At 37.5% G+C, this 13,543-nt stretch overlaps 1 protein-coding gene across 2 annotated transcripts in view; it reads right to left on the reverse strand.

The window, feature by feature from the left end:
• The window catches only part of LOC145481597 (transmembrane protein 135-like), a 78,306-nt gene that overhangs the window by 61,781 nt on the left and 2,982 nt on the right, over window positions 1-13,543 (reverse strand). Inside the window, exons 2-11 of one of the 2 annotated variants that reach the window (XR_014048662.1) lie at window positions 11,710-11,837; window positions 10,878-11,004; window positions 10,321-10,386; window positions 8,087-8,133; window positions 7,243-7,287; window positions 4,467-4,568; window positions 4,045-4,139; window positions 3,369-3,448; window positions 2,473-2,536; window positions 112-1,864 (exon numbers count right to left, since the gene is read on the reverse strand). Coding sequence is in view for 1 of the 2 variants with exons in the window: in XM_081460110.1 (XP_081316236.1) it covers window positions 1,788-1,864; window positions 2,473-2,536; window positions 3,369-3,448; window positions 4,045-4,139; window positions 4,467-4,568; window positions 7,243-7,287; window positions 8,087-8,133; window positions 10,321-10,386; window positions 10,878-11,004; window positions 11,710-11,837 (831 nt within the window). In the remaining variant the exon portion in view is untranslated. The remainder of the gene's footprint in view (window positions 1-111; window positions 1,865-2,472; window positions 2,537-3,368; window positions 3,449-4,044; window positions 4,140-4,466; window positions 4,569-7,242; window positions 7,288-8,086; window positions 8,134-10,320; window positions 10,387-10,877; window positions 11,005-11,709; window positions 11,838-13,543) is intronic. The other variant, XM_081460110.1, reaches the window with a different exon arrangement.

Here is a 13,543-nt window from a genome sequence, read left to right on the forward strand (position 1 = left end):
TCTCGCTCGCGTTCCCGGCCCAAAACACGAGAGCCTCCCCGCAAGCTAACTACGGCTCAGTTGAATGGATAAATGACAAACATTAAAATAAAGCCAAAAATCCCATTTAACTTAGGTACCAGTGTCTTAGATCAAGACACGAAGACTCCGTAAAAATGTAAAATTCAAGAATTGAATATTTTCACTTTTACTGAGTACACATGACATAGTAGAGAACTTGAGTTTAGTGGGCACTTATCATGTAAATAATGGGGATATTCTACACACTACAGCTCGGTTGAATGAATACATAGCAAACAGTAAAATAAAGCTAAAATTCCCATTTGACTTAGGTTCCAGTGTCTTAGACCAAGACATGAAGACTCTGTAAAAATGCAAAATTCAAGAATTGAAGATTTCCATTTTTACTGAGCACACATGACATGGTAGTGACTTTGAGTTTAGTGGGCACTTATCAAGTAAATAATGGGGATATTCTACACACTACAGCTTGGTTGAACGAATAAATAGCAAACCGTAAGATAAAGCCCTAATTCCCATTTAACTTAGGTTCCAGTGTCTTAGACCAAGACATGAAGACTCTGTAAAAATGCAAAATTCAAGAATTGAATATTTTCACTTTTACTGAGTACACATGACATAGTAGAGACCTTGAGTTTAGTGGGCACTTATCATGTAAATAATGGGGATATTCCACACACTACAGCTCAGTTGAATGAATACATAGCAAACAGTAAAATAAAGCTAAAATTCCCATTTGACTTAGGTTCCAGTGTCTTAGTCCAAGACATGAAGACTCTGTAAAAATGCAAAATTCAAGAATTGAATATTTTCATTTTTACTGAGTACACATGACATGGTAGTGACTTTGCATTTAGTGGGCACTCATCACGCACATGTAAACAATGGGGATGTGCTACACGCTGAAGCTCAGTCTTCTGTATACGAGCAAAGGGACCAGTCAGGCCGGAGCTTATCCCAGTTTCTGTACCATGAAGTGACTAGGAGTATTTGTACTCTCTCCTGAATGGGATGCTAGTCCATTGCAGGGTTACCCTAGCATTAAGTTCGCCATTTATACACCTGGGTGGAGAGAGGCACTATGAGAGTAAGTGTCTTGACCAAGTCCTTGCAAGGGCTCAAACCCAGATCACTCGATCTGGAGACGAGTGCACTAACCATGAAGCCACTGTGTCTCCCACACAAACAATAAATTAAACCAAAATTCCCGACTTAGCGTTGCAACAGTCTCTAATATGGAGACACAAGCACCCATAAAAGAGAAGATTTTAGTTTTTACTGAGTTTGTGTGATGTGAAGACTGAAAGGAAACATATTACGCTCATGAACAGAGTGGAATTATGTTCAGCTTACATTATTTTACCTTGCAATGCAATATATTAGATCAAATCTCTTACTTCCATTACATTACTAACTAACATACAATAGTATAGAATGCATAGTTCACTTACAATGACTAGGTAAACCATAATAATAAATAATGCTTACATTATATTAATAAATCATTACTTACAACAAATGAATGATTTTTTTTAATGTTTGCTACAAAACAGCATAAGTTTAAAGACAAGCTTTGGCTTATCTGCAAAGTAGAAGTGCAACTGAGCAGCAGAGGGGGTAGGGGGTAGAGAGAACAGGTCAAAGACTAAACAGAGAAGAAAATGGTTTGACACTTTTTGGTTATGGGATATTATGTTTTTATTCCTCTTTGAGAACTAGCTCACAGTTTAGGGGGAAAAAAAAGGCAAAAACTCCTTCATTCTTACCTCGGAAATTTTTGAGGCAAGATACAATGCTATACTTGAGCTCCTATACCACATCATGGACAGACCAGCTAAACCACCTGAAAAACAATTGCAGATGCTTAACATGCAGTTTTGCAATGACTATGACCAAGGGGAACTGCTTTCACAAGTTTAACAGCAAGAAGAAAAAATGCATTCCTTCTAAACTCCCAAAAGATAACTTTTCATCAATCTTGGACATTGAAGCAAAAGAATTAAGAGTCATTGTCATGTAACTTTCTATAACACAGGAGCGGAGAGAGGATCCAAAGCCCTGAAAGGAGGTAGGAGGGGCCTGGGAGGGATAAGGATTGGTTTTTCCTTGCCTTAAAAGTTGGGGGGTTGGGGTGAGCAAAGGCCTTTTTTTGCTCCAATAAGTGGAAGGGCAGATGGCCCCCCCCCCCTAAATCTACCGCTACCATGGTTATCATAAAGTTTTTAAGTTGGCAGCTATATTTGTTGTAGTAAGTGGCTGATTGTCCAATCTTTTCTTAAGAATTGGAAGACTAACCCAACAGAAAAACCTGAGATCGTAAACAAGATCTATGGTGATTCTACAACCCTGACTACCTTAACATTTGTTTAAAAATGTATACCAGGTGAAAATAACATTACACAACGCTAAAGGTGCTATACCCCTGTCTTAATTAAATATTTTTTGCCTTACCTGCAACAAGGGCATTAAATTCATCTCTCTTCTTTCTTAGTAGTTCCAACTCCCACTCAACAATCTGAAAAAAAAAAAACATTGCTATAATATTTGTAACTTGCGTCCAGACTCTACGAGATCTCGTCGTTCCTGATTCTCTCCGCGTTTCCTTTCACAAAAAAGAATGGCTGGATGAGCCAGGTGTTCAGCAGTGGATTCGCCAGTGTTTGCCGAGGAACCCTCGCAATGAACCGTCGCTGCTAGTGTGGGATTCGTTCAGAGCTCACCTAACCGATGCCGTCAAAAGCGATCTCCAACGGCGCAACATCGACATAGTAGTCATCCCTGACGAGACTGATGGCGAGTAAACTCTTAGTTGAAAGCTAATAACTATCACACACAAACGGCTCCTTTAGGAGCCACCAATTATATAAAAGTTTAATGTCCAACATTTTACGACTTGTTTTTGTTGTGTTTTTCTATAATTTCATGAACCTGACTTGGCTATAAGCCGAATCAGAAATGTCTATGATGATTTTCACTTTGTTGATGATGCCTCAAAGAAAAAAATTATTCAAAACTCTTGGCTATAAGCCGAACCCCCCTTTTTGGAAAAAAATTCCCAAAACTGAGTAAAATTTTTCACAAAAATCACTCAGCTTATAGGCGAATAAATACAGTAGGTAGCAACAACAGGTGAACCCAGTGCTTTGAAAACCTGGCCCACCCCCTTACAATAATAAACTATTTAGTACTATTAAAACAATAATTATATGATTATGATTATACTATTACAGTTTAAAAAGAAATTTCCTCAAAAATTTACATTTTGGGTTGTTCATAATATTTAATGGTGGTTGAAATAATTCGGTTTTGCTGCAGTACCTTAAAAATTAATCTCAAAAAATGCACACCTTAAAAGTTGCCACTAAACTTCCAAGGAATAACCCACATCTGATGCAATCCTTGTTGTAAAAAGTTCTTAAAAGTCTTCCTGAAAGGAAAACAAGATCAATGTAAATGTACATAAAACAGTATTCCAAATATTCCATGATACCCATTCACTTGAACTGCCATGCATAATCAATGTCATGTCTCTGTTACATATGATCCAGTGAAAACTAGATTTTGGGAGTCAGAAGCATAGCGCAAGAAGCAAAGAATGTCCATGCTAGAAATTTCTGCTTGTGATTGTGAAAATTTAGTTTTCACTAGATCATAAATGACAGAGTCAGAAATGGAATCTGTACTCTGCATCTGACTCTGTTGGTTTGGTTTTCACTACATGGCATAGCTCTGTTACTAGTGAAAACCAGACTTAGACTTTTGTTCTTTACAAACAGCCTAACTACTAGGTGCCAACTAAATGCATTTTCTCTTTAGTTTTGATTGGTTCATTGGATTGTCTCTGTCCTTGGTGATTGACTAGAGTGATTACTTTGCTTTTGGTTATATGACACTCAATTGAAAACTGCTCGAAGATCAGTATTTCATTTCAAGTTTGGAACAACTAATCTGCACAGTAGGAAATTCCTTTATCAGTTGCATAGATAGCTACATGTACCTACTTGAAACTAATGTCACACAAACCTGGTCTTTTAAATATTGACTTGATTTGTCCTAAAAGGAGAGGTGCTAGCTGTGTAAGATATCCAATACCAAATGCCTTTAGTGTTGGCCGTAACCTGTCACAAAAAAAAAATTACACAAACATCACATGACTAAGACCAAAAAAATGTTTCTACATTGTCACTTGTGATGTGTTTGCATTATCGAGTAGAAAGTTCTGTATGATTCAGTTGTGCTTTTTCAAGCCCACAGACGTTTACAAAATAGTCAACCAATAACCCTTGAGAGTTGCCTCGACGGATGAACCTCCTTTCAATTCTTGGTTATGTCTGTATTCAATTAGAAAGGCTTATTAGAGTCATCTTCCTGCCAACATGTGTCAGTGTACAACTCAGTTGTACACTGACTGAGAAAGAAATTTTTATAAACTATCAAATGCTAACCAATTAATTTGCATCTGGCTTTCTCTTCTATCAATTGCAACACTTGTTTGAGAAGAGCTAATTTCTTGACGATGCCCTGAACCATCTGGGCCCATGAAAAACCTGAAAAGAATAAGATAGAACAATTTACAATCACTAAGGTGCATTAATTTTTAAACAAGAGGCATGGCTGCGTGAACTCGGGCTTTCAATATCACACATCTGGAGTTATCTTTAGGGGACTGCCATATTGCGATTGTCACTGTTGTCACGCAACTTCGTTATTGCTAGTCATGAAAAATTCTACTTGTGTTTATTTTTGTCTGCTGAGTGTAATGAATGTTGTTATGGTACTAGAAAACAATCAAAATAATATATTACCATATAGAAGTAGGTTCCTACAAATGCCAAAGGTTGAAATTCAAGGACTTTTCAATTACTTTGAAGGCCAAGTTTTAGAGAATTGAAGGACCGCTTTTGGAATGGTTTGCATAAACAATTTTATAATTGTTTAATATTATTTCTCAGCTTTTCCATGAAAGTGCTGTAATTTTCAACTTGAAAATTGCTTAAGGAAAAGCATTGCTAAAATCAAGCCCTAGTCCTCAAATTGAAGTACTTTCAAGGCCTTGAATTTTTTTATTTTTAAATTCAAGCATCTTCAAGGACTTTCAAGGCTTTTACAAACCCTGAGTAGGTAATGTATTTGCCTTAAATTGCAAGGAGAAGGCAATTTTTTATCTATTATTGGTGTTGAGTCATAGTTTGTTGCTAAATGTTGACCCAAGGGGAGTTGTCAGAAATCAGTAGATTAAAGCAATAGTACTGTTCAATAGTTCATTATTATTGTTTTCAATAGAAAAATCCCTGAAACCACTGCAACATTATATAGCTAGAGTGAGTGCTCTTGGCAGAGCATAAACTTTGGGAATTATGTATAACAAAACTGTAACAAAACGATGGAAATGTCTCAATATTTGGTATCAATGCTGTGTTGTTTTCCTGTGTATTGACCGGAAACAATGACAAATAAGTCTAACAGAGGAACAATTCACAAGTTATAACATGAGGTTCAATGTTCTTTGTTCAGTTTCTTGGATGATCTGTTCTTGTTTATATTTTGATTAACATTTTTGCAGTTACAGAATGTAACCCACATAAAACAAAAGTACACCTATACTGGTATATATTATCATTGTCGCCAAGGGAAATGTTCATGTTGACGGTGATTTGTCTCTTCATTTGATCTTGTTCTTTTGTAGGATGACAGATAGTACTGTGAAATTGAATATGAATAGTATCAGTGTAGGTTTCACTGTATTGAAGTTCATAGTCAGTCTCGAACACATTTAAAAGTGTGGATAATTTGGTCGCATTAAAAATGATTGTCTGGTTAACTGAGACAAACTTGAATACAACTGATTTCCAATATTCATTATTGACACCAGTTCATTAGCAGAATTGATTCCTTGTTTGTTATTGTAAATCAAAGAGCATAAACTCATTGCAACACATTGTTGTCCTGAACTTTGTCCAAATACCAACTCATTAGCTTGGCTATATGGTGCCGTTATTGTTTTGCTAGGGTCAATGTACATTGGAGTAGGACCAGGGTTTTTCTCCATATCTGAACTCAGTTGAAATTTACAATAGTTTGATACGTGTGTCTGACTCTTATAAAGACACATGGGTCTATTACAAGAAAACATTGATAAATACCGATTTGCTCTATACTTCAATTTTAATTATCCTTTGATATACCCTCACAGAACAATTCAACAAATACTTCTTCTCATGTTGTGCAACTTTATTTAATCTTACCCTCTTCGTATGAAGCTTACAAACATTCTTTGTAACTCTTCTAACCTTCACATAACGACGTAGCCAAGAGGACTTCAGTATGCTTAGACGAATACGCTCATAAACAAATTCCTTCAGTCTCCTGCCCTTTCTTCTGAGACGTTTCAGAGTAGCTTCTGGTATTCCACTGGGTTCTCCATCATGTCTAAATACACAGTTGTGTTTATATGTAAACATAATATGAGATAGCTCATTTGATATAGCTGGTTTCGCTTGATATTTCTCGATAGAAGGTTCACTCATGAAGGATCGCTCGTAAATTGATCTCTCGTAAAGTTGGCAGACCAACCCGTTCCCAAAACGCTCCACAAGTTTTAGTGTGGGTCTACCGCGAACGGTGTGTGACTTTGTAGGTACATTGAGCGTAATAGCCATCGAATTTCTTTCGCTTTCATCTAGCGAGGAATTTTCCATGAAGGTGGCTGTTGCTTTAAACCATGCTCTCTAGGGTTCATTCTACGCATGCGCGTACACTTCACGCATGCGCTGTAGTTGAACTGCGTTTTGTGACTGAATGCAAAAAAAAAAAAAAAAAAAAGGGAGCCGAATTTATACCTCAGATGTTTCCTTTGGAAAGCCCGAGTAATAAAATAAATAAATAAATAAAAGAAAGACAAATTACTAATCGGGGACACTGCAAATAAATAAACAAATGTTGCACATAGAACACAAACTATCAAGAATCCCAACTGGTGAGAGGCTGACCAGTTGGCTATTTACACAACACAGTTGAGGAGTTGAACTTGGGACTACTAAGAACAAATCCAGACAGCGGAAGGATGGAAGATTTAAACCAGGGACCTCCAGATTTTGAATCTAGCACCCTAAATCATTTGGCCTCACCACCTACTAAAGTCTCCTTTTAGTTAACAGAAACTAGGTGTACTTAATATTATTACTTTTGAGGATCCTTCCTTCGTTACAATGAATAACATACCTAACTAGATTATTTAAAAGTCCATCTGTAAGACCATCCTTCTTCCTAATAAAGAGAAAATGGAAATTGATCAAGCTAAACATGATAATGTCCACATGTTTATACTTATCACTTGAATCAATTTCTGTCCAGACCAGAAAAATATTACCCGAACATTTTAAACATTTTTCTTTGTTGTCAATGGAAGGCCAGAAGATTCTTGTTTCTTAAGGGCACATCATTTTCAAGACATGGAACTGGGGCAAAAGGTTAGAAAAAATTTGGCCTAACTGGGTAGTTATAAATCTTCAAAACCTGTGATGTTATCTTAATTTAAATGCAGGCCTCGGCTAGAGGAGGTGTGAAATAGGAAATTACTCTAAATATTAAATCTTGCCTGAATGAAGTCTAATCATTGCATAATATAACATACCTCTATTTTTTTCACAAGTCTGTTATTTTTCTGTTCTATAACTATAACCAAGGGTTGACGCGATAATGCAGTCAAAGCTGATTATATTTCAGACAGTCTTAACAGTGAGAAACTGTGAGCATCGAGTAAGTTCCTGTCACACAAATCAATACTTACTTCAGTCCCCAGAAAATGAAATTTTAGCCCTTTTTTGCCAACACAGGCCAAATAGAATATATCTTCCAGTGCTCAAGGAAAAGGGACAAATACACATCTACATGTATTTTGGCATTGGTTAACTGTAAAAAAGTTAGTTACTAAATATTATTTTGAACACCCTGTTGTTATTTCTCAACTTTCTTAACTAAAGGAGAATCATCCCCTTAGCCACTGAGGAACAGACAATGAGAAAATCATTTTGCTGTGGCTATAGCAGGTTTGACAGTAACTTACCTATACAGATACATCATCGTGGCTGTTGCCACACAGAATAAAAGAATCTACCAAAATATAAGAGCAATAATATTCATATACCAAATGCCATTTATATGAAAAGCAATAAAGCAAACTTAACAGTCAAACCAAAGGTTCTTCACATAACTTTGCAATGTTGTGGTATTCTCTCTAGAATTAATAAATAAGTATTATTGGCAGTTTGCTCTGACAAGTGTGGTTTTCTGCTGGCTGAGGAATGGAATGAAGCAGAACACGTTTTCCGTACACACAGCTCAGGAGTTTGAGTACAAGTGTATTGGGGGTTTCGGGTCACGTGGCTAGTACAAGGTTCAGTTTTTGTTTTGTCATTCACCATTGCCTGACTAGACTTACCACAAGTTGACCTTTTCTTAATCCTTGACTTACTTATCTCCATCGAGCAAGGCGAGAGGGTAATCTTCGCACAACGAAGTCAGGAGCACGAGTGACGTAGGTTGTGAAAGGTCAACTTGTTTCACTTGCAGGAATGTGAATCAGAGCGTAAATTTTTGGCGCGAAAAACATGATTGACATTTCTCACTTCACGTGCTCCGCGTGATCGTTGCAAAGCAGAAAATGATTGCCATCAAAATGTTTACAAGTACTGTTCTCTAACTCAAGTGAATTTATTTGTATACAGTGCAGTATGTAGTCAGTAATATTGACAAACGGCAAAAGCTGTTCCATTGAGTAATGCCTCCTGAAAAATCAAAACCATGTTTAAACCGATCAGGAATTATTTCAGTCTAGATTGGTTGTCTAGATTAGAGATTACTGGGTAACCAGCAATCGACCAGAGAGCTGCCTGACAAATGCTATAAACTTACGTAGATCTGGCTTGTACCGACAAGAATCCAAATTAACTAAAAAAGACGGAATTAGTCGGGGAGAAGTTTAATTCTCTAAAGCTGTCTTGATTAAATAACGTTGAGAATCGAAGTTACGACGAATGGCAGAGAATAAAATCGCTGTTCCCAAAAGTCCTTCATCAATCAACAAATGCTTTCAACATGGCAAAACCGCCGAGGCAAATTTGCTGCGATGCCCTTTCTTTGTAGAGAAGTTACTTGGTCATTCATTATATCAACTAAAAGTGCAACAATTACACAAACTGCTGGAATGGCTCTGTTCTTCTTTGAAAGATCCAAACTGAATTCTCTGAAACGATCCAGATCACACAGGAGCTCAGATCGCGTCCATAAGTAAACAAACACGTATTGGTCAGATAAATATGCCTTCCACTGCTTTTCCCTGTCCTTCTTTCAAAGACTTGAAATTAAGTTGACTAAACCATATTCAACTGCTACCATAAAATTCATATCCTTAAGTATATCAGAGAACAAAAGCTAAATGAAAAAGACTTCTGTGGTACTTGAACTCAGCAGACATTTACTCTGCGAGTTGCGTCATTGATCGCGCGTGACGTCATGACGTATAGTCAGTACTTGTTTGCTCATTGGTTAATGTGTATTTACGTCACCGGTGGAAAAATCCACCGGTAAAATTTGGTGTGTTGCAATGGAGAAACTAGCAATGGAAATATTATTGGAAAGGACTTTTAGAAAGTCTATTGCCTGACATGCCCCACCCATTAAGTCTATTAAGTTGCAGTGAATTTATTCTCCAGCCACATTTTTGTGCCATTGTAGGACAGTTATGTTGGTATGTTAATAAAGGTCAGGCTGCGTGGTTTGGCTTGGCATGGCTCCCAGTGGTGTGTGAGAACTTACAATAATTATTCTAATTCACGTTGCTAGAGTAAGTTGCCAAGTTCCTTTGGAGTATTTAGAGAGGAAGCCACATCAACACTAGTTTTTTTTAAAATCTATTCTATAGTGGTAGAGAATAAAATGATTTTTTTCTCTGAGATTGTCCATCATATAGAGGTATCCCATTATGTTTCTCCCAAAAAAATTCCAAACCCCTCTTATGGAGGGAATTTTGCTTTCACCCTTCTGCACCCCAATCCTGCTGGATATTCCAGTTTTCATTCATACTTTCCTTTAACAACTTTGACTTTTGAGATTTCCCTCCCCCTTGGAATTACCAATAACAATCCTTGTAGTGTTCACAGATAGTTTCTAGAATCACACATTATAGAAGTGTCTGTAAAGAGAGGTTTCATTGTAAGAAGCCAATCCAAGGTTAAAACTGAAGTGACAGTATCAGTGGTACCAGCAGGTGAAAAAAGTCATTGTGATAAAAATATTCACCTCTCCATTAGGAATTGGTTGTATTAGTCCTCTTTCCTTTAGCATGTTATAACTTGTTTCGACAGCCTGAAATGATAGAGAACAAAAAAGTTTAATATACCTCAGTTACCGGGCCTGCTGCAATCTTCTGCACATGTGCAATTTGATTTTTGGATCAACAAAAGGTAGACATTCTGAGTTCATTCAACTTAACTTGTCCTGAGCAATACCATAAGTTATAAGAGTTTCAATTCCAACTCTTGCAAGCTGTCGCAAGGCATTGAAAAATAACAGCTCTACCAAAAGACCTGACAAGCACAAAATCTGCTTAGTTAACAATTCTCATGGCTCCATTAACTCTAGCATTTCATCAGTTGGTGGACCAGTGAGTGGAAAGGTTAGTCTCAAGCCATGACTGAGATAACTCAATCGTAACTTATTCAACAATTTATCTTTAATCCAAAACTTGAACTCAAACTCATGAAATTTACAAACCCATTTTCATCACTGTCACCAACTGTCTGCTTGAAAACATATTGATGATAATGTTTCGGAATGTAAGAATTAGTATCACTTACCAAGTTTGTCATATACAGTGCTAGAGTGCCCCTGCGGGCTTTCTTTTCAGTTATAATGGCTGTAAAAGATGCTATGAGACCAGGGAAAAACACTACTGAGATATAAGTGAAACATCCTAGAAGTTTCCTATAAAATTAACATAAAAAAGTACAAGAATGTTAACACTTTAACATATACTATTATAATAGTGTCTCCTCAATGCAGCTGTAGTATATATGATCTATAGACACATTAATTATTTTCAGGACCTCTAAACAGAGTTTAACATGTGGCATGCCTGCCATCTGCAGTGTCACCATGCACTGGAATCCACCCAGGAAAAGAGCTAGAGGAAGACTGAGATAGACCTGGTGACTGACAGTAGAAAGGGAGATGCAGGCAGACAGAGTCAGCCACAGAGTGTTTATATAGGGAAGAAAGCAAAAGACAGGCAGCAGTGGCTGTCTCTGGCAATGACCTTACGTACCCAAGAGCACAAAAAGGATTGAGTGAGTGAGTGTCACAATGATATTATAATGAAGGGACTGGTTAGGACACATACTCAGGAGAGAGGGTGTTAATGATAGTTTGACAGCATTGGGGTAGAGGCCAGAAGGTTGAAGGGTGAGAGAGAAGACTACTTGGAGAAGGACTGTTGAGAAAGAGAGAAAAAAAGTGGGGTGGAAGACTTGGACATTATGTAGCCAAAGTGGCAGCATGGAACAGAGAGTGTTGAATTCATTTGAGAATGTGACGGTCTTAGGCGCAATGAGATGAGATGACGAGATGAATTTTACAACGCATCATGATCTTAACTTATTTCCCTGAACACGAGAAAACTAAAAGACAAACCTTAAAAGGCAGACATTGACAACAAATCCTCCACCGTTAATAGCCAGGAAACAAGATGACCGGATTACATCTAGTACATATTGATACTTGAAGTATTTCAAACCGGCTTTCCTCAAAATGCCACCAACCTAAAATCCACAAACCAAATTTAGTTAATTAGAGGGGGACTGGGCTAAGCAATGGAAGTTATTAATATTCTTAAGTATTTTGTTGCCTTGTCTGCATTAGCCTGCGAACAAGCTTCTGGCGAGGACGAAAAAAAAATTTGGCAAGCGTGAACTTGAATAATTCAAAGAGCGAAACAATCAGGGTGGGACAGCGTAACCTGTAGGCTTCGTTTTTGATGTGCCTATCCGCCCTTGGCAATTAACCTGTGACAAATCAATCAATGAAGTAATTAGACCTGTCAAGAATCTACATTTTTCTGTACTTGCAAACAGTTCTAGTTGACCTAATCAAACAGCCAGGTCCTGCAACATAATATAGAGTGCAAGTAAGCAACATGTTCACAGAATATTTCAAACTTTGTCCCTCCAGGGCCAATACTTAGAGAGCTTAAAACATATTTTGCAATACTGAAATGAACCTAAAGAAATTATCAGCACATGCAAGCTGTCAATCTCTGTGAAGCGACATGTAGATAACAGTGGAAAGTCTGGAAACCATGCCTTTGACCACTAAAAAAAATGCTAACGCGCAGCCAAACGGCTCCACTCTACTAAAAATTCCTCCTCGTAACAGAGCGTAAAGTACCCTTCAGAATCACTTGTGAAATAACGAAAGGTTGAGAGACCGAAAATTAAAAGGGAACGGCAGATACACAAATGTCACAAACAGTAAGCAGGGCTGGAAATAACAGTCGGTCATCGGACATTGTCCGACCAAATTTTGAATATGTCCGGCCAATTTCACATTATGATCGGACATGATGTCCGAACATTTTACCAACACCAAGTTATTGCCCATCCATAAGATTTGGTTAGATACATTGCTAAAAGGCTCAAAATTGCGACCAGTACGGTCGCCACTACGGCTAAAATTTTTATCTTTGGTGGCCAAAAATTCTGGTCGACAGCTGAAAACACGTCTGCATTCAAAGGCTACCATAATGGCGACTACATTTCTCTGTGTTGACGATCAATAACGGTTATTTTCTCAGACATTGTGTCCTTCCAGAACTACATAGCGAAAGACCTTTGCTTCTATAGCATTCAGCATAAGAAAAGAGAGCAATCTATCCTTTTGCTTTGCTGTAAAGGATTCCCTCACATCGGAAAACTTGCAAATGGCTGCTTGTGTTTGAAATCATCCTATAGTGCATTGCAAATCCTTGAGCATTGAGTATGTCGTGTATGCCTACCGATTGTGTCTCTTGAAGTGCATGAATCCTTCAGAGACATTACATTAGCTACGTACACAAAATTGGCGGCCAAAAAAGTCTTGAAAATTTTTTCTTTACAGATTTTATGCATTGAGTTCTTTTCTGAGTAAAATTCCTACTTGATTGTTATCACTTAGTTGCCAAATGGCGACTCAAGATTTTTTTTAATTTTAGGCCCTTGACTCTGACAGTCTCAGCCATATCCAGGAGCTCATTATGGGCTTCTGACATATCATAAAGCAGAAGTGTTCATCTTTTCTGTACTTGCCAAATAAAATACTCTTCAGAAATCTCCCTATTATGCACTATGTGCATTGCGATATGCTGTTAGCACTTCATGTTTGTACCCTTGAGTCAACTTTGGTCAGGAGCACATCACTAGGAGCCTCTAACTCCCATACTAAGCCTACGTCATGGTATTTTTACAGAACGGTCTATTTTTAGGCTTCTTTT

Source organism: Orbicella franksi, chromosome 3 (genome assembly GCF_964199315.1).
Source record: "Orbicella franksi chromosome 3, jaOrbFran1.1, whole genome shotgun sequence".
In the NCBI taxonomy this organism is placed as follows: domain Eukaryota; kingdom Metazoa; phylum Cnidaria; class Anthozoa; order Scleractinia; family Merulinidae; genus Orbicella; species Orbicella franksi.